We start from the raw sequence: 22,212 nt of genomic DNA on the forward strand, positions 1-22,212 counted from the left end.
ATTGTTCCTTTTCCCTTTCTTTCAAAATCTAAGCTCTACTAAAGTAGTTCCAAACATTTTTTTCACATACTGGACTGTACTACTCCCATTTTTAAAAAATGTGTTTTTAAAAGCTGAAAATAGACTGTGTTGCATCTCCCAGGGCAAACCACCTGAAGGAAAGCTACTGCCTTGGTTAAAGATTAGAAATCGGCTGCAGTGCTGTATTGGAGCTCAAATAGATGCATAAACACTAAAAACAAATTAATTGCCATTTGAGTATGCCTGAAGCCAAGTTCTCAAAAAATAAAACCCCACCCCAAAAAACCTTTTCGGTAAACCACCCAGAAAGCCTCAGGTTTTAGGAGATTTAAATTAATTCTAAAATACTGAATGATCAGCAAGATCTCAAAATTCATACCTTATAATAATCCGTTGGCTCAATCACTGAATGACATCTTGCAAAAGGACTTTTTGTACTTTTCAATAAAGAGCACCAGTATTCAGCATATTTTTCTATACCAGAGAGAGCAGTGACATTTGGTTACCATCTATTTAATGTTTTTCTGTTTCTCATATGATGTGTATGGCAGTATTCTAGTGTTCAGGTTATTTTGATCACCACCACAGTAAAGCAAAGCAAAATAGGCATCTTAAGCATTGCATACGTAGCTCCTATATTGAAGCAACTGTGCAATTCTATGCAATGGAATGCATTAAACAATGGATATTGTTGGCTACCAGATCATTAGAGGACTAAATTTAATCTCCCTAAAAGGTAAAGGTAAAGGTTCCCCTCGCACATATTTGCTAGTCATTCCCGACTCTAGCGGATGGTGCTCATCTCCGTTCAAAGCTGAAGATCCAGCGCTGTCTGAAGATGTCTCCGTGGTCATGTGGCTGGCATGACTAAATACCAGAGGCACACGGAACGCTGTTACCTTCCCACCAAAGGTGGTCCCTATTTTTCTATTTGCATTTTTTACCTGCTTTCAAACTGCTAGGTTGGCAGAAGCTGGGACAAGTAATGGGAGCTCACCCCATTTCGTGGCACTAGGGATTCAAACCACTGAATTGCCAACCTTTCGATCGACAAGCTTGGTGTCTTAGCCACTGAGCCATCGCATCCCTTGAATTACTCTCCCTAGTTTTTACTTGTTTGGAAGTAGAAAGCATCATCAGAAGAAAAACATATTCTGTAGCAAGCATTAAGCCAAGCTGGCATCCATTTTCATAACACCAATTGGCAAAATGGAAATTTTCTCTATCTTCAGCAGCTGGTGTTTTTTTTTTTTTTTTTTCTGAGTCTTCTAAAAAGAGAGATTGAAAGTTGCTGCTAATACTCAATTGAAAGCCTTTGGGTGAGCACAGATATATGCAATGCATGCAAGACTACAACTTGTAATTAGGGCCAGACTTGGAGGTAGGCTATTAATTATCTTGACGTTAGTGGATTTGGGAATGTATTGACAAAAGCTGCTCATTCCTTACCATTCTCAAGACTCAGAGAGCAAGGGTGTTCCAACTTATCTTCCATATCACTACAGCTAGTTTGTGCTTTCCAGGAGTTGGCAAAGGAAGCTCCTGTTGCTTCAACCACTCCACCTGATGTTTTTAAATCATCACTTTCTATACCATTGTAATCTCCGCAAAGTCCTGTTGATAAAAACAACAATTGAATGTGTTTTACTTGATTGAAATTTATTGTTTTTGTAAGCTCTTCTAATCATTAATAGCAATAGCAATAGCATTTAAACTTATATACCACCCCATAGTCCTTTATAGTCCTCTCTAAGTGGTTTACAGACTACTCAGTATATCACCCCCAACAGATTGGGTCTTCATTTTACTGATCTCGGAAGGATGGAAGGCTAAGTCAACATTGAACCCCATCAGGATGTGAGCAACCTGCAATACTGTATTCTAACCACTGCGCCACCATGGCTCTATAAATTTCCATTCCCCATAACAGTAATTCTAAACCAATATGAACATTACTAGGTAATATTAATGTTTTGTTTTACATCAGTTCTTACTTATGTCAATGCTCCTGATTGTATAATTGCAAGAAAGTTAACTTCTGAGGCAGTGGTGGGTTTCAAAAATTTTTACTACTGGTTCTGTCGGGGTGGCTTGGTGGGCGTGGCATGGCTTGGTGGGCGTGGCAAGGGAAGGATACTGTAAAATCTCCATTGCCACCCCACTCAGGGGAAGGATACTGCAAAATCCCCATTTCTTCCCAATCAGCTGGGACTTGGGAGGCAGAGAATAGATGGGGGTGGGGCCAGTCAGAATATTTACTACCAGTTCTCCGAACTACTCAAAATTTCCGCTACCGGTTCTCCAGAACTGGTCAGAACCTGCTGAAACCCACTTCTGTTCTGAGGTGACCATTTTTACTCAGAATGACAAGTAAAGGAATAGAGAAAAATGTATCTAACATTGAATTTTTTTAGACCTCTTCAAGTTAGTGTTTTGAATCAGCACTATTAAACACTCCAAACTAGCTTTATATGGGAACACATTATTATGAGATTCTTTCACATATAGAGACATCAAATGGATAAACATCAAACTGAACAACATACTTAGTAACAAAAAATCCTAAAGATTGAGATATGCACTGTAAGGTGGAAGAGTCTCAAACGAAGTCAATAGCTTGACTGTCAAAAGTTGGATAGAAGAAATTCATTCAAAATCTTTACATTTCCTCTAATGGTAGATAAAGGTTTGACTTGCCTTGGAGAGTTCCTTTGGCAAAATCCTCCATAATGAGAAACAGTTGCATCACTGGGGACAGCTGGATCTGCATCTTTAGCCCATAATTTGTTTCCACAATAGTATAGAATGATGATGGCTGGAAAACTGAGAAACTACCTGGAAAAACAAAGATAAAGTTGAGTGATCCTCTGTGAAATGTAATCAATTTGTCCTCTATCTTTAATGTGAAGCGGGGGGGATAATAGTCAATATAAGTGTCTTTCTCCAGGAGAGTAAGAATCAGTGGTGGGTTGCTACCGGTTCACCCCAGATTGGGTGAACCGGTAGTAATGGTGGCAGGAGGCTCCGCCCACCCACCCAGACGCTTCTGCGCATGCGTGCCCACGCCCACAAGCAAACCAGTAGTGATGGGTTTTGAAACCCTCCCCTGGTAAGAATAGTTAACTAGTATGTTGATGTTATTTCTTATGGGGAAGAAGAAGGGAAAAGACAATGAAAAATGAAAGAGTCATGAATTATAAGTCATTATTATGCACAATTCTCTCAGGGATAAGTAACTACTGTATTTATCAGGAAATACAACTCAACCTCCCTTTTCAATGTCTCTTTTATTGCATTACATTTGATGGTATCCCACATGTCAGTGATCCTTTTGTTCTTAACTTTTTAAATTTCTTAAAGCCCAAACAGAAAGCTGTCTAGACCAATCTAGGCAATGCTGAGATATGTAGAAGCAATGGTTCCCTTCTTTACCTGTTCTGTATGGCAAATGAATCTCAATTTCATTCAGTAATATAGTGCCATCTGATTTGAAAACTACAACCTGTGTGAGAGAAAATACAGCCTATTATGTCAGTACAACTTTGTGGGGAGCCTTAAAACAGAACGTAATCTTAAATTAATAAGAATAATCTGTGAAGTGTTGAAGAGAAATCATTCTTCTGTATTTATAACTATAGAAATGAAACAATAGCGTTCTTCAGATAGATTATAGAGATCCAATCCAATGGATTAGGAGAAATTAAGAAATAATTTAATCAACATTGTAAGATCTGAGCAACAGAACACATGACCCCGAGCAAAAAATATTCTTTGATTGGAGGACAATATCTGCAAATTCAGTTTCTGAAGCAAAAATAGGATATTTTTAAAGTGTCTGAATGATATACATATGGTATACATTTTAGAGGTGATAGTTTTAGTCGGTTGTATGCCAATTTATATTCAAATTTCTAGATTTATTATATTAAACTGATATAAGCGACATGCTGGCCTAGTTCCAGCCACTTGGAAGGCTAAGAGTTCAATTCTAGATTGAGGCAGATGTTTCTCTCCTAGGGTGCAAAGAAAAAAAAATCTGCTGTGAACTCCACATAGGGGTCAGGAAGGGCATCCAGCCAGTAAACATTCAGCTCCATCCAGTTGCCCCAACTCTACCCCAAATTAGGAATTACAGGGTTGTAAAAAGGAAATTTTATTGTGTTAGAATGACAACAAAAGCTCTGTATTTTATAAACAACATCACATATTACTGTTTCAGTTTCTTTATACCATATTCAATTAACTGGTGAAAGAAAACAGTTAAAACCTTACATTTAAATAAATTGATTTGGATCGCTATATTTCATTTTGACAATTGGCAGCTATATTTATGACTTCTTCTTCTCCTGTGTTTTCAGTGAAGGAATGATGAAACATGGTCTGTGCAATTTCTTTTCCTGGGTGGCCAGATTGTTTTTCAATCTTTAAACTCTTCCTCCAGGGAAATGTTTCCCAACCATAACAAATTCCTGAAGTGTCACCTTCACTACCCAGATTTCCCCAGATAAAATATCCATTACTAAGAATTCTGGGAGTTGAAGTCTATACCTCTGAAACCTCTATACCACTGCTCTAGGGCAAGAAAGGGGAATTTGTAATGCTCTAGATTATCTCTCACCAACATTTATGACCTCCCAATAGTGGTTATCCACTGCACAGCCAATTGAAAAATACACTATAGTCCAAAACCTGTAGAATGAATTTGGTTGCCATCCCTCACTGAAGAATTAATAGTATATATTACTTAGCCATGCTAGCTAAATCACAAAAGTGTAATGGATGAAGAAGAAAGTTGTTTTTTAATACTGTAAACTGCCTAGAATTACCCTGTGGTAAGATGAGTGATTAATAAATTTAATAAAATAAAAATAATTGTTGAAAATAATTCTCATTACTATTTAATATAAAAATTTGTTGGGCAATAATAATGTTAGTACATATTGCATACACATATCATATTATCAACGTAAATAACAGCAAATTAAACGTAAGCCAAACACAATCATGATATAATCGGCAACAGCAAAATATTCATAAATGTGAATACTTATTATAATTTCTCAAAGTAATAAAAATATAACTTCATTTGATTTTTTTTAAGGCTGACAAAGAGAAACAGATATCCAATGAAATAAAAGGCATTGTAGTATGGATGAACAAGTGGATAATAACTATACCATCATCATTTTCATTAAACTTACATTCTTCTTTTGGTCTATTAATAGCACTACTGACTTTAGGCATGTCTGCTTGTCTGAAGAAGTGCATGGACCCAATTCTCCCAAAAGGACATGTGTGTCATTTTTAGTGTTCTGCACATATGGAAGAACAAATACAATTAATATGGTCAGTCATTGCCTCTATATGTGTGTCCAATCACACTTGGCCAATAAAGAATTCATATTCTATTCTGTTCTGTTCTGTTCTGTTCTGTTCTGTTCTGTTCTGTTCTATTCTATATCAAACTGTTTCCCAAGACAACTAAAATTATCCATTAAAAAAGTACTATCATCCATTCATTCATCATTTATTTATCATCTATCTATCTATCTATCTATCTATCTATCTATCTATCTAATCCCTCATCAATATTTATCTATTGTTATTGGAGATCCAGCTACCCCAAATCACACTCAGTGTCCCATTTCAGATTCATAGCAATCTTTTTAGCCTTGTCCTAAATTTCACTGCATTTTTATTTATAAGGTGGTATAAAGGGAAAGCAAGTCCTTTATGCTATGTGTTGGTACTTCTCCCCACAACAAAATAGCAGCAGTCATCAGAGCAATACAACTCTGGAAGGTATGCCCTACATTATACAGTACAGTCAGCAGATGTCAGACTGGCTGTGAGGTCTAGTGCTGAATTCTCTAAGGTTGAGACAATTTGGCAGTGCCAGTCAAAAAAAAAAAAAGCAGCTAGCATCAGATGTGCAACAAGAAGGTGACAAATAGAACAAAGTTGCAAATGCATAGAATATCCCTGTAGTCATAGTTCTGCAGACATTCTAGCAGGCAGAATTAATAAAAATATTGAGTTTCCCAATACATAAGTCGACTGTCTGTGCATGAATTCCAAAAGAAGAAAGGAAATGCATTCAACTTTGGCTATCCATACCATAATCAGGGCATAACACAACTTAGAAATGCTTGGGGAAATTTATCTTTTCGACCAACTGACCTGATCCACATTGCCTGGGCTTCTCTGCAAATTAGAATTAGTTGTCGATCAACTATTACACTCCCTAAATGTTTCAGTTGGTTCTTGGTCCCAAATGTATCAAAATATAGACTATGGAAATGCATATTTTGAGAGAAAATACATACTGACATGCTATTTTTGAATATGTTTAGAATGTTTATCTTTGAATACAATTAAAACCCTAATTTTGTTTTGATCAAAAAATATGAATGCAAAATTGAGCAGATTGGGCATGGACTAGAACTCTATCTGTTTGACCATTAAAAAGAGAAAACTATCCCTAATGAAATGTGCTTGTTTTTATAACTATGGGAGAAGTGGATGAATTACATCATTTGCTATATACACCAAAGGACCCTATAATCATTAAACCCATTTAAATACCACTGAAAAAGTTATGTTAATTTTGAATGCTCATTTATTTATTCTATAGATTTCTCCAGGAGGCCTTTGGAGTTGTGCCAAATATCTTTTGCTGATTGCTTTATATTGTTCTACAGCAGTGATTTAATTTTTTAAATGTTCGTGTTTGATATGTATTTTATTCCAGTTATTCCAAATCAGTAAACCACTTGGTTATTTCAGAACCAAAATAAAATTGCAGTGACTGTTATGATGATATCAGAAATTTCTTTTCTAGCCAAAGAGAATATGGCAAGTTTTTATTGCAGATGTTCTATGTTTTTGAGATAAAAGGCTGGGAGCGTTGCCATTTCTACAGAAGGAGCATTCAAAATTAACATAACTTTTTCAGTAGTATTTAAATAGGCTTAATAATTATAGGGTCCTTTGGATGTATATAACACATGATGTAATTCATCCACTTCTTCCGTAGCTATCAAAACAAACATATTTGTCAGCATCTGAAAAAAAGATTCAAATTGGATAAAAAGTGCTATGGATTTGACTTTGTTAAAAATGAATTGGAAATTTCACTATGTGGTAACGATGAACATATTATTGCTAAGATTTATAAAATGTTATTGAAATTGAAATTTGGAAAATGAACATGTAAAACATTGTATGATTCAGTGGGCAAGGAATTTTGGATATAACGTGATGCTTGAACAATGGGAAAATATGTGGACGAAGGGTTTAAAATTTACATTAAATTTTGAAAACAGAGATGAAACCAGAACTTTTCCTTAGGGTCTAATGGAAAAAGAACTGGAGAAAAAAATTGGAACTTTGTCACTATATATGTTGACAGCAGCAAGACTATTGTATGCGCAAAAATGGAAGGACATTTCAATTCCTACTGTGAAAGAATGGTTGCAGAAGTTGATGGAGTTGGCTGAAATGGCAAAACTGACTACTTTGATTAAAGAAAAGAACATAAGTAGTTTTGTTTCCACATGGAAACCACTTCTGAACTTCATGCTTGGTGTGGAAAAGAATGAAAATCTGATTTTGGATTTTACAGATTAGATTTAAAGATCTTTATAGAAATGACTTGTTCATACTATTATGGAAAAGCAAAAAGCTGTGATCTGTTGTTAATGCCTTATTTTGCTGTAACAGAGAGAGTCGGAAGTCAATGCTTCTTTTTCTTTCTTTTTTCCCTATCTTTCCTCACTTTTCCCCCCTTTCCCCTCCCCCCTCAATGCTCTTCTATTTACTTTTGTACTTTGTATTTCATAATACTTTATAACTTAATTTTAAAAAGTGTAAACAAAAAACAAAAAAAGCCAAGCACATCTATAATGTTCAAAACAGCAGGTACACCTCCAAAGAGCAGTATTTCACATACATACCTTGGTCAACACATAATAACAATCTCCATGGAAGGTATATTTCTTCCCATCAAAAGTGGTTATATGGGATCCACCCTCCAAAGCACAGGTACCTGGACATGATAACTCCTCGCATCTCCATCTCCCTGATTGACAAATGCTGCAAATTGACAAACGGGGTATACAAAATAAGAATTTGTACTGGAAATATGTGTATTTAGAATATCCCACTGAATGGGTTTGTTTGGAAGTATGTTTGTTTGTATTTTCCCTACAAAATAATCACACTTTTTGTTTTGTTTTGTTTTGTTTTGTTATAAACTGAAGAAGCCATTAAAGCAGGGGTGTCAAACTCATGTCGTCACAGTGGTGTCACAAGATGTACCATGACATCTCCCTCCTTTGCTAAACTGGGCGTAGGCCTAGCCAGCGTGTGATGCATCTGGCCCATGGGCCGCGAGTTTGACATCCATGCATTAAAGCCTAAATTAATGACTTTGCAGTTACAGATGAAATTAGAGTCAATACTGTGAGCTGTAAGAAATCAGGAAGCAAGATGGTTCCAATGAACACAGGTTATTGTATGCTAACACTCTCTACAAGAATCTGGATTACTAAGATCAAAGCAAATTGGCGGTAGATAAGAATCAATGGAATTCGAAGTGTGCAGGACTTAGATCTCTTATGGGCATGAAGGAACTCTTGATCCCTCCCTTGGGCTGAGCCTGGTCATCTCCTACAAAGGCATTCACTTTTCTTTAGGGTTATTTGTTGATCCTAGGTATTTATCTTTCTTTATACCACATAAATGCAAACTTTCTTAATTTGACTTTGCATGTTTACTCAGTGTAAAATAATATAAGGTATTGGGTTAAAAGCAAGGGGAGGGATTTCACTGGTAATGCAAGGAAGTTACAGTATTATTATTATTTGAACAAGCATCACTTGTTCTCAGGCTCTTTCTGTACGAGTAATGTAAAGTGTCTAAATAGGATCACTCTGTCATTATTGACATGATATAAACCCTGTTCTCATTTTGACATAACAATGATTGGGTTACTCTAAAAAAAGTGTTAATAGGGAAATGATGAGCTATTGGCATTCTTACCACTCTTCACACTCATTGGCAATTTTCTGACCAGGATTGTATATTTTGCCATGAAGTTTACAGTGGCATTGACTTGTTAGCACACAGCCATTCCCTGTGATATCATCATATATTGTGCCTGTAAAAGTGAAAGAAGAGATTATTAATAATGCATGACAACCAAAATTGCTACTAAAGGGCAAAAAACGAAATTCCATTAACTACGTTGAACAACACATTACCAATATAAGAACAATTTCCTAGCTAATTACATTTCATTGAAGAGTACAGAGTATGAGTAATAGATTCACGGCAGAAGTGAACAAGCTTTGCAAGATCTTGTAATGTTCTTAACCTAATTTCATGAGGTCCTAATTTGAGATGTTTTCTGCAAACATTCAGTTCAGGTCATGTTCAAGAACATACTCTCCCATTAGCCTGATAATGGGATTAAAAATGAAAAAGAAAAAAGAGTTTCCAAAGAGAAAAGAGGGGTGGGTCAAAAAGCCCACTCATTTTTTTATTCTAATTTTATTCTAGTCCACAGCATCAGGCATCTGAATGATTATCTCCAAGAAAATGCGGCATTCAATTATAATAAAAAAATTTGCCTGTTCCTTTTCTGAGCTTGTGATAGATGGCAATAATGATGCTTCTTTCAAAGGGAGATCATCACTTCTGCTTAATGCTGACAATTTTTATTTATTTATTTTTAATATTGCTACCTCAACATTTCTTGAAGGGAAATTACATTTTTTCTTATATATTTTTTCTCAGAGTTAAATCTCAGTGAATCAACTATATACTATTACTTACTGGTATGCTTGCTATTGCAATGAGCACTAATAGTTCACGTACTATTGAAATAAGCACAAATAATTATGATAAGGGATTAGTCAACTTGGCCTCAACCGTCCAACTGAGCAGTGATTTAAGTTTGGATTTCCCACCCAAGCCTTTATACATTGCAATGGTTACCTTTGGGGCAAAAACAGCCATCCATATAGTGCTCTTCACATAGTTTGCTGATCTCCGGGTGCGAGCAGGAGTCCATACAGGGAGAACCACTTTCCAGGTAAATCATATTTTTGGGACATGACCTCGCTAAAAGAATAGGGCAATGATTAGGAAACATACTTTGTATTTAATAGACAAAAGTCCATTTACCTATGAGGAAAAACACACAACAGAATTGCATTATGGGGAACTAAATTCTTTTAAACCATTGTGTGCCGATTATACCAGGTTGACAGTGAATCCAAATGATTTGCAGTGAATCTTGGACTGCAGTGAGGATAATGGATTTGAAAATGAAGTTATGAATGATCAAGGTAATTGTTTTTCCCACAGAAATAGAGGAAGCAACTGATTACAGTATGCACAAAAATGGAAGGACACTTTGATTCCGACAATGGATGAACGGCTGCAAAAATTGATAGAGTTAGCAGAGAAGGCTAAAATTGTCTGCTTTGATTAAAGAAAAACACACTATTACTTTTGTTTCTACTTGGAAACCACTTCTGGACTTTGTGCTTGGGGTGGAAAAAAAATAAAACTTTGATTTTGGATTTGACCAATTAGATAGGTTTGTTGTTATAGAAATGGCTAATTTATATTACTATATAAAAGTAAATAGTTGTGGATTGATGATATTATGTTATTCCACTGCACCAAACGGAGTCAGAAGACAATACCCTTTCTTTCTTTCTTCCCTTTGCCCTGCATTTTTTCCTTTCCTTCTCCCTCCCTTAGTATTTTCTTTTGTATTTTTTGTTTTATATTATAAACTAATAAAAATAAAAAAGAAATAGAGGAAACAATTGTTAGTTATACACAAATGGCAAAAAGAAAACCACAGGCAAGGTGATGAATTTGGCAAGCTTTTTTCTAAAGATGGGGAAAGTAGCAAAATAAAACATGGAAATTCTAGCAGAAAAGTTGTGGGTAGTATCTGGTCTGCTGTGAAGAATGACAGAAGCAAAATGGGCTATGTATAAGAGCCTGTTTCTGCCCATTTAGTTATAGGAAAGTCTGTTAGGTGAATAAGGAAAGATATAAAAGTAAATTGAATGAAGTAGGAATGAGACTTAAGCATGCCTGGTAAAACAAGAAGAGACAGGATCAAGAATGAAAGGATAGCAATGACTGTGAGTTGAATACAAAGTAAGCGACCAGTAGGAAAGAAATCCATTAAGGTGGTTTGAGCATGTGGAGAAAATGAATGAGGATCAAACCACAAAACAAAAGGATGGCAAAATAGTAAAAAGACAGAGAATTGAGAAATTTGTATTTAAAGTGGAAAAGGGGCAGAATTGTATATAGCAAAATATAACCAATTTAATGTTTTATGGGTGTGATGGAAACAAGGCTGGTTTGCAAGAATTTAATTCTTGAGTGGTATAGCCAACATGCATTGCTAGATACATGTATGCCTTTCCTTCCCTTCCCTTTCCTTTTTCATGCCATTACTTTTTTCGATTACTATTTTGTTCCTTTTTTATGCTTTGAATAATTTGCCCAGAAATATCATGGTGGATATGGATGGATGGATGGATGGATGGATGGATGGATGGATGGATGGATGGATAACCAACTCCAAACCCAGATAGATGAAATAATAGTCTATCAGTATCCTTCATGAAAGTTTCCAAGTTTTTAAATGTTGTTAATATAAGACCATTGATGGCTGTCTGGGATTTTTTTTTTTAATTTGATTTATATGCCCCCCTTCTCCGGAGACTCAGGGCGGCTTACAATGCGTTAAGCAATAGCCTTTATACTTCTGTATATTTATACAAAGTCAGCTTATTGCCCCCACAAACTGGGTCTTCAATTTACCTACCTTAGAAAGGATGGAAGGCTGAGTCAACCTTGAGCCTGGGGAGATTCGAACTTGCAGTAATTGCAGCAGCTGAATGTTAATAACAGGCTATTAGTCTGCTGCGCCACCAGGCTCTAGTCAGTTGACAATTTACATTGGTTGAATTCTCCTGTGTTTCAAAGGGTTTTAATTTTCCTTATTTTGTTTTAACACTTTTTGTGGGTCAGCTTAGTTTCCAAGACACTGATGCTCTATGGGAATGGACTGAAATAAATAATCAATGATGGAGGATATTAAGGAGAAACATATCCAGGATGAAAGATGGAGGATCTTCGGGTCCAATTTTTGACATAAAATAAAGGAGTTGCAGTATCCACACCTGCATCCTGTTAATTTTTTTTTCAACTTCATTTTGTTCTTGGATACTGCCCAGACTCACACTCTTTGAGTTAGGCAGCTTTATAAATCCAGTCAATCAATCAATATGATCTAAGCGAGTTTGCTACTTACGGCAGAACTGAGGGCTCCTCCAATTCTCAGGTTTGCCACCAGCGTGGGAACACTGTCGTGAATATTCAGAGATGGTACTGCAGAGGCAGAAAGAGTCCTTTCTATGCTGACAAGCACATCTGTCCTGCATACAAGCTTGAACATACAGTTCTAGATTCAGGCGATTCTGGCAATCTGCAAATGCCGGCGAAGTTAGGAGAGTTTCACACTCTTCACGCTTGAAAGGGAAGAAAGCAGAGAAGAATAGGTGTCTCCCTTACATTACCCTCCAAAAATAAAAAGAATTGATTAAAACTGTAAACCCAAATTGTGCATTGAAGTTTTGGGGCTGTGAAACATGGGCCATTGCTCTCAATAAAAACTGCTGGAGCCAAAACAGCCAGGATTAGAGGCTGATCTCTTCATATTTCTGAGAATCCATGAGGGTTTGAGAACTTACATGCTGCTTGCACAGTTCAATGGGCTTTGTCTCATCAGGGTCTTCGCATTTTGTTGTGGGGTTATTAACTTTTTGTAGGTTTCCAAATGTGATTGGGTTGTAGCTTAATCCTATTAGAAACAATAAAGGTGTATTTAAACTATCTCATTTGTAGTTTATGATTCTTAGCATCCTGATAAGTGTAAAGATCCATATATGAGAAATCAGCTAGAGGAGTGCATGTTGTTGTGTTATGGATACCACACAATGTATTTTGAGAACAGGAAGGAAGACAGCTGATCAATAGAAATGCTGAAAAAAATGTTGTACTGTACATTAAGTAAACTAGGGTAGAAAGCATCCTAGTTTTGTATCCTAGTTTTGCAAACCACAATTTCTTATTCTACAATACATTCAGCTGGAATAGACTGTTTAAATCTTTTACAATTTTATTCTAGTTGTTGGTGTTCAAATACTTAAAGATCTGTTTGAATGTGGGTTTTTCTTCATTCCATTTTCATGGAAGAATGCATGAACCTCAGAATTTAACTTGGATTGAGTGGAAGTAATACATACAGTTGGTAAAATGAATTCCATTGCTCTAAATATACCGCCCTTGAGTTCCCCTGACTATATTAAAAAACAGATTTAATTATACAGTGGACAATATTATATTAAATAGTAAATCAAGTGCTACTAACTTAGTTTAATGACCTCATAATTTAGTTAAAATTTAGAATATATAAGTCATTGTACATTCTCATTTACAAACTAATTTGCCTGGAAAAAAGTAAGGTGTTGCATGTGTGATTTAAACTATCATTTGACTGTCAGTTCTGCATTTAAAGCATGTTCCCCAGTTTGTAGTAGAATGCTTTCTGTACTATTGCTCTACTTACCATCTGAGATAAATTCATTGTAGATATTTTGTCCATTATAATCTCCACAAAGGCCACAAGTATAATTGTTGAATTTAGAGTCAAGCTCAATCTACATTGAAAAAAATAAAACCAGGATATTTTGATTGATGGTGCTGATTCAGTATCTCAAACATATGTCTTTTTTTATATGCTGAGTTCCTTTAACAAGATAACTTAAAAATAACGTGATCATTTTCACAGTTATGACCATTGCAGCATCCCCATGGTCATATGATTTACATTTGAATGCTTGACAACTGGTTCATATTTATGACCGTTGCTGTGTCCCAAGGTCATATGATCATCTTTTGCAACATTTTGACAAGCAAAGTTAATGGGGAAGCCAGATTCACTTAACAACCATGTTACTAATTTAACAATTGCAGTGATTCACTTAACAAATGTGGCAAGAAAAATCATAAAACGGGAATAACTCACTTAACAAATTTCTCACTTAGCAACATAAATTCTGGGCTCAACTGTGGTCATAGGTCAAGGACTATCTGTATAAATGCTGATTTCCTAAAGCAATTCTCTGATGCAGAACAGGATATTTTGCAACAGGACATATTTCTAATGCTAACTCTTTACCTGAATAATCTGATGTATGAAAAAGCCCTTACAAGCTATGCTGGCTCAAGTTGTATTCAGCCTAGCCTAAAAGTAACCAATGGGATAGAATTATTCTAAAACCTATCATAGGTACTAGGGGGAAAAAAAACCACAAAAAGAATATCAGAGTATGAGCCGAGGTGGCACAGTGATTAGAGTGCAGTACTGCAGGCTACTTCTGCTGACTGCCGGCTGACTGCAATTTGGCAGATCGAAACTCACCAGGCTCAAGGTTGACTCAGCCTTCCGAGGTCAATAAAATGAGGACCCAGATTGTTGGGGGCAATATGCTGACTTAGAGACCACTTAGAGAGGGCTGTAAAAGCACTGTGAAGCAGTATATAAGTCTAAGTGCTATTGCTAAATGCTATTGCTATCAGTTGTCTGTGTGATATATATATCAGCCAGAAGTTGACATCATACCATCAAAGCATCTGCTTGGTTCCATATCAGAATTAGGCCCACTTTTGCATAGACTTTAGTATATATATTGTTCATCTCAATCAGGACACCAGAACCATAATATGGAGTCTTTACTCTGTAGAGAAGGATGACAGAAAAGTACATGCATTGGTTACCATTGCAATGGACAGCTCAAGCATTAGAAGTCAATCATATTTCTATAACTAGAGAGGAATTACATTGTACCTCTGGTCTATTTTACATCCAAACAGCTGGGTTTTCAGAATTTTAATATGTTTGAATTGTTGCCTGATTTGATCCCACCCATCACTCCAAATTGTATCTGAGTTTGGCTCCATATTTGTGCATTCTTAATAGCTCAGTCAAGCCAACAATTAAAAACACACTGTTAGAAGCAGTTCCCTTTTTCAGTAAAATTATACTTTTATGAGCTAGAAGAAATTTGGCCGGCATAGCCAGTGAGAAAAAGAACCTTGGTTTAAAGAAACGTGGGCTGTTGTTACTAGCCTCTTCCATAAACCTCTGAAAATCTGGTAACAGGGAATAAAAATGATATTAAAAGACACCAAATGTTAATTGGTTCCAGTCAGGTTAATTCCAATAATAACTTTCTGGAAAGTCACTAAGTATGATTACCGCTAGCAAAATTTTAAGACATATTCCCTTGTTTACTGAAATAATTGTACTCTCTCTCTTTCAGTCCATCAACAGGTTAGTTGGAAGCATCCCAGGGGTGAAATCCAGCAGGTTCTGACAGGTTCTGGAGAACTGGTAGTGGAAATTTTGAGTAGTTCGGAGAACCAGAATACCACCTCTGGCTGGCCCCAGAGTGGGGAGGGAATGGGGATTTTGCAGTATCCTTCCCCTGCCATGCCCACCAAGCACACCACACCCACCAAGCCACGCCCACAGAACTGATAGTAAAAAAAAATGGATTTCACTACTGAAGCATCCTATACATATGGAGAGCCATCGAAAGGCATCCTAGCAGCAGTGGGGAAAAGCAGGAGGAAAGTACTTGAATGCAAAGCTACAGAACAGATTGGAATAAACAAGACTTCAATGGCTGCAGTAATCATATTAGACTGTGATAGGCTTTGTGTGTGTTTAACCTTTTCTGAGATAAAAGAGCAAAGAATTGTTTAGACACGGTTTTTTTCCCCTGTGCTATGCTGGGCAGGATCTTATATACAGGTTTTCTAGTCATTTGCGAGATTTGCTGCAAAGTAAAATGTTAGTCAACCCTAGAATAATGGAACAGGTCATATTACAGGAAAAGAGAAATATTAAGATTCATTAAGAGAATGAATATGTTTTCTTAAGCCAATTACCCAACATTTACCATGGGTTTAAAATTCAATAATCTGGTCAGGAATGTAAAATGCTAATTAAAGAAGAAAAGCTACCATCACTTATCTCACCTATGCTAAAGGAGAAAAACAACTAAAGCTTCTATACCAGTATATAGAACCAGTATATCTAGTGACTAAAAGGGACCTTCCCCCTAGAACTGGAATACTTTGAATCTGCTAGTATAGTCTTCTAAGACTTCTAATCTTCCTGCTTTATATTCAACATGAACTTGGATAGATCTCGACTATCAACCATTCAATTTTAAGTCAAAATCCCTTAATAATATAAGAAAACGTTCTCAGTAGATATTGTCAGATTGGAGTGTTTGTAGCATATAGAAAATCAAGGTCATTATGCTGTTGCTTGTAGGGTACAGATGGAATTCTAGTAAAGTCCAGTGTTTAGGTCTAAAGAGAACCTATGCAATGGATCAACATGGACATAACTTCACTTGGCAGCTTTCGGTACAACTTCTTTCTCAGTCTCAGTTGTATTTTTATAAGTTGACATTATAATGTTTAATTAACAATTGTTCTAAAAGTCAACAAGGTGAGTATAAGGAAGGACTGAATGTGGAAGGCAATTGGGTGAAATGTGACCAGATGAAAAGTTGAAAAATATTATTTTCTTCTGGATTAAGAATGAAATTGCTGACAATAATATTGAAGCATATTGAAGTTCAGCAGTCCAGAATCTAGCTTCATTATTAGGCTCTACACTGAATGTTTAATAGTAATAGAGATGTGCAAGCCTTAGGAGTAGTGACTAAAACTTGTGTTGCCTCAGATGTTTTTCCTGAATAATCATGCCCAAATTCAGTCCAAATTTTGCGTTAGTTGAAAACTGGTGATGACCTGTGTATGTATAGACTCCCCGAAGTCATTTCACATCTCTTATTCTAACTTATTTTTTATTTCTCTTGAAAGTTTTCTGAAGAATTCCAACATTACTTCAAACTTTGCTCAAAGCAACATTTCTTTTGAAAATGTAACTTGAGTTTCTACACAACGTATTTTCTGAATGTTTTGGGCCATAGCTTCTGCAATATTAAAGCTTCTACGGTGAAATTTTTGCGAAAGATTTTCAGAATTCAAAGGTTGCATGCTTGGAAACATAACCACATCAGAGGAACTTACATTTGCTCATCTACTGCAACCATCTTGTGCGTGAGGTAAATAGCAACATCTTTGATTGTAACGAGAACATATTGGATATTAGGGTGACTTTGACCATTCTGCTCACGCTGGATATGAACAGAGAACTCTTTATAGGTTTCTCGGCAGTCTGAAGCAAAGTTGTAATCACAGACCCCAGGAAATTGGTAAAAATCTCCATCAAAGGTTTTGAAATGGTTGTTTCCCCAGGTACTGCAGACAAAGTGGCCGTGGTTAGATTTTCTTACTGAAAAGACAAAAATATGATGACAAATAACCATTAAGAACTATTATGAAGAAAAGAAAAAAAAACCAGATCAATGACACTTAAGTAATTAAGTGGAAATAAACAATTTAAACAGCCTTGCAATGGGGAAAGCTTGCCAGCATCAAATGTTTGACTGAAATTTTAGCATTTTATATTACCATTGTTGATTGCATCATCTCAAGAAATATGCACACATAGAACATGAAAAAGAGGCACAAATATTGGCCTTTTTTTTGTAGTATAAGAAGATCTTTGTACTATGGGAAGCAAAAGGAGAGTGTTACCTATTAATGTGAGGTATTAATGCATTTGGATGGTAGTGCGATACTGAAGGATTTAAAACAAAATTGCTACCACTTATACCAAATAAAATATGATTTTTAATTAAAAATTAAAAAAAAGTTGCAGATTTTAGTTATATTCATTAACAGTAGGGATATTTAGATAAGTCTTGCTCTATTTGCAGGACCTTAGCATTTGAAGATTAATGAAGAAATCAGAATCAGTATCCCAGTGCTGAAATGGACGTTATAGTACAAAAGTGATACCCTCCCTTCTAGTACTGTTAATATTATGCTTATTATGATCACTGATCAGAATTCAATGAGATAACAGCAGATGGAACAAAATTAAACAAAAGAATTGACATAACAGTCAAAGTGTGTCTGGTTTAACAAGTTCTGTAGTAAATATTGATCACATTCATAGAAACTGAATCCTATTGGCCAGATTAACAGTCACTCTACATAGAATAAATGCTTAGATACTTTGTTAAATTAAGGAGTTATAAGATGCACTTTGCATCCTTTAAAAAATACAATATAGCAGGACTATAGATTCAATAAACTCTGTGTAAATACCGTAAGTGCCATGCCTTAATATCGGCAATATTTTCATTCACATCATGCAGAATATTCTCTTGTTACAAGCACCCAATACCTTCCATATTTTCCAAGCCCTACGTAATCAATGGAGAACTTGAAAGCCTGTCTGACATGCATTACAACAAGTCTTGAGTGCTCTTTAGGCTGCCCATTGACCACTTATCTGTAGCATATTTGTTAAACAACTTACCTGTTTTAATTTCACTTGCATAGCAAAGTACCAGCCCTAGCAACAACAGGCTGGTCACCTCTGGCCCCATGGTGGCTACAAATGCAAGGCAGGAGCCAGTCTACAGCCTTTCTTTATATAATGCCCATTGGCGCAATCCATCCCACCGGAAGGGAGGAGAAGGAGGGGTCAAGTGTTTGTACAATGTTTATTAACTTCAGAAAGTAAACAGACCTGAATTTTTCATTGTAATACCTGTAATCTAACATTCAGGAAATAGAATAACATTTTTTTTATTATTTATTGGTTCAGTTATCATGCAATTACCCTTTTTATGGCCCATTTATATTTTATTTCTCAGAAGGATGCTGAACTTTCTTAAATCTTACCCAGGCTTAATTTAATGCATTTTTAACTGTAGAAAGTAGATGCTCAGTGTAAGAATAATTTATTTAAGAATAGTCTATGAACCTAGAAACACTTTTTTTCTGAATAAGGACTAGTTAGAATTCTTCAAATCCTAAGATTTAGCCTTTGGAACAGGATTAATTGTTGTTATCAGAAAATTAAGACACCAACATTGTTTATTGATTAGCACTATTAATACAATGGTAGATCCAAAGAACATATACTAGTTCTATGCTTTTGAAAAGAGGTTAATTTATTATTTAAGTGCCATGCTCATAGGACCATTATTCTCATTTTGCATGACCATTTTGTTCCAAGTTAGGAAGTAGACATGCTTGAGAGCTTTAGGAACTTTGAAAGTGGCACTGTGGAATGTCCCTCAAAGAAATAAACTGCATTTGCACCAGGGGTGGGTTCTAAATTTTTTTACTACCGGTTCTGTGGGCGTGGCTTATTTTGTGGGTGTGGCTTGGAGGTCATGTGACTAGGTGGGCGTGGCTAGCTGGTCAGAGTCATTTCTGGAAAGTCCTCACACTTACGACCAGGTCCTCGCACTTATGACCCGACTCATTTGTTTGCTTTTAACACTGATCAGCTGTAGGACGGCCCTTTGAAGCCCCGCGGCAAGAGTTTAAACAGGTTTTTTTCCCTCTAGTCATCAGGTGGGACTCTGGAGGCAGCAATAGATTGGGGGTGGGACCAAATAAAAGGTAAGAATAACGTGGGGGGGGTGGGAGGGCGGGGGGGGAGAACCGGTTCGGTGATGTCATATCACCGCTACCGGCTCGGCGGAACTGGACCGAACCGGGAGGAACCCACCACTGATTTGCACCCTCAAGTCTTTTGGTTTGCTCATACATGGATGTTGGCACAGGGCTGAAGAAAAATAGGATTTAATTCTAAATAGGATATCATGTACTTTGTGCCAGCAGCTATGAAAAAAGAACATTCTCAACTTTCATACTGGCAAAATAACATCTTTTTTTTCCTTTTGTTAAAGTATACAAGAGATTCATCTCAAGTTCTCCCATAAGTTTTGAACAATCAAAAGGCAAGGAGAGCCTCCACTAGGTCCTGCATTTTCAGAATTACACTCTTAGATCTAGCCTTACTGTACTAATTGATCTCTATCAGAATTGTATCACTTCAGATGGAAGAAGATGGGGCTCGTGTGACTGAATGGTGTCTTTTAATTAAAAAAAATAAGTTTGGGAGCCTTTTCTACTCACAGAACTGTCTTGAACAATTCGGAATCAGGATTCATAGTGATAAAAGCCACCAGAAGGAGACTAATCGCTGTTCAAAAGAGTATTTCCTATGGTACCATTTTATAGAATGAAAAGTTGAAGGAAAGGGGACCGACAGAAAGGAGACAGAATTTATGAAGGCATCTGACTTTCCTTTACAGTATTTGCTAGCGTATACTTACATAAGGCTATCTAAGGTATCTACACTGGCCTTTTAAAAAACCTAGGGGATTAGTGGTTCACCTGATGCATTTCCACAGTTCATAATTACAAGTTTTCTTGTTCCTTTTCACAGAGGCAGGATTCCATCATTTTAGACTGAGCTTAATAACCTTTAGAGGAGGGGAAGCAGCTTTCTTCGTCAATGTTTAGTGGCAATTGAGAAGAAGCAGGATTTTAACATTAAACAAAATTTCTCATGTCAGCTCAACTGATCTCTAAACCCATCTGTTTAAAGAAGAATTAAAAAGAAAGATGGTAGAGTGAGCCCATTAGCTCTACTGAACCACAACATGTCCAGAAATTGATGCTGGGTTGATTTTACTGCTCCCACACTTGGTATTCTCACCTAAGCAGTTTCATCTACTCCTAACATCAAAGAAAAGTGAGATTAATAAATAAAACTAAGTGATTTATCTCAACACATGCATTTGGTTCTGGACAGGTGCACAATAATGGATGCAGAAATTTTCAAAAAATATTTACGGGATGCAAGTTTTTTTTCCTATTAATTCAATAAATAATTTAATTTTTTATATTACTCCAAATCTGTCTGGAATCCTCTGTAATTCTGTGGTCTCAAAGCTGCTGAAATAAGACTGGTGTCAGAATTTCACACTCTTGATCAAAGTTTCCTCTGATTCCAATTTGTAGGCAAACATGCCCTTTCCAATTTTTCTATTTTTAAATAATAACATGTAACAGCCTTCTTGGTTCAGGTTAAAGACCATGTCAATCCATCGTTTTATTTTTCACAACGAGCAATTATATATCTCTGTGGGAATTTCTCAGTAGAAGATATTCTTCTGTCATAATTGTTCTTCTACAACTGGTATTTGGAATGCTGCTTTTTCCAGCGTAGTGACAACATTGTAATTTCAAGTCTCATAGGCCATAATAGTGTGGTCCTCCATGAATTCATCCAAACCCTTTGTAATTTCATTCAAGGTAATGATCATTGCCATATCTTGTGGGACTGGATTGTAGAGTTTAATTTTGCTCATTGTGCAGTTAGGAGAGGAGAGGAGAGGAGAGGAGAGGAGAGGAGAGGAGAGGAGAGGAGAGGAGAGGAGAGGAGAGGAAAGGAAAGGAAAGGAAAGGAAAGGAAAGGAAAGGAAAGGAAAGGAAAGGAAAGGAAAGGAAAGGAAAGGAAAGGAAAGGAAAGGAAAGGAACCCAAACCCCACCTTTCCTGGCCCATTCCTTCCCATACACTCTCCCAATTCATGCTACCCCACTACATGCCATTCCCAACCTGAACTTCTTATACATCCCCATACACTGTCACCAACTCATTCCTTGTGTCTTCCCTGACCCATATGGCCCCTGTTGCATACCCCATGCACTTTGCCCAACCCATATAATCCTACCCCCATAGAATGACTCTGACCTGAACAGCATCTCTCATTCCCTACACACACACACACACACACACACACTAAAAAAAGATGTTGAGACTCTAGAAAGAGTGCAGAGAAGAGCAACAAAGATGATTAGGGGACTGGAGGCTAAAACATATGAAGAACGATTGCAGTAACTGGGTATGTCTAGTTTAATGAAAAGAAGGACTAGGGGAGACATGATAGCAGTGTTCCAATACCTCAGGGGTTGCCACAAAGAAGAGGGAGTCAAACTATTCTTCAAAGCATCAGAGGGTAGGACAAGGAGCAATGGGTGGAAACTAATCAAGGAGAGAAGCAACTTAGAACTAAGGGGAAATTTCCTGACAGTTAGAACAATTAATAAGAGGAACAACTTGCCTCCAG

At 36.5% G+C, this 22,212-nt stretch overlaps 1 protein-coding gene across 1 annotated transcript in view; it reads right to left on the minus strand.

Moving 5' to 3' along the window:
* The window catches only part of MUC2 (mucin 2, oligomeric mucus/gel-forming), a 66,087-nt gene extending 47,422 nt beyond the window's left edge, over positions 1 to 18,665 (minus strand). The window contains exons 1-14 of the mRNA XM_034418614.3: positions 18,596 to 18,665; positions 17,236 to 17,500; positions 14,747 to 14,861; positions 13,691 to 13,781; positions 12,813 to 12,922; positions 12,374 to 12,590; positions 10,021 to 10,146; positions 9,064 to 9,181; positions 7,977 to 8,115; positions 5,223 to 5,333; positions 3,454 to 3,523; positions 2,719 to 2,856; positions 1,471 to 1,635; positions 401 to 495 (exon numbers count right to left, since the gene is read on the minus strand). Of these exons, the coding sequence (XP_034274505.2) occupies positions 401 to 495; positions 1,471 to 1,635; positions 2,719 to 2,856; positions 3,454 to 3,523; positions 5,223 to 5,333; positions 7,977 to 8,115; positions 9,064 to 9,181; positions 10,021 to 10,146; positions 12,374 to 12,590; positions 12,813 to 12,922; positions 13,691 to 13,781; positions 14,747 to 14,861; positions 17,236 to 17,500; positions 18,596 to 18,665 (1,830 nt within the window). The remainder of the gene's footprint in view (positions 1 to 400; positions 496 to 1,470; positions 1,636 to 2,718; positions 2,857 to 3,453; positions 3,524 to 5,222; positions 5,334 to 7,976; positions 8,116 to 9,063; positions 9,182 to 10,020; positions 10,147 to 12,373; positions 12,591 to 12,812; positions 12,923 to 13,690; positions 13,782 to 14,746; positions 14,862 to 17,235; positions 17,501 to 18,595) is intronic.
* Between the last annotated feature and the right edge of the window lie 3,547 nt (positions 18,666 to 22,212).

The sequence above is a fragment of the Pantherophis guttatus genome, chromosome 1 (genome assembly GCF_059756535.1).
Source record: "Pantherophis guttatus breed Tessera chromosome 1, ASM5975653v1, whole genome shotgun sequence".
NCBI lineage: Eukaryota > Metazoa > Chordata > Lepidosauria > Squamata > Colubridae > Pantherophis > Pantherophis guttatus.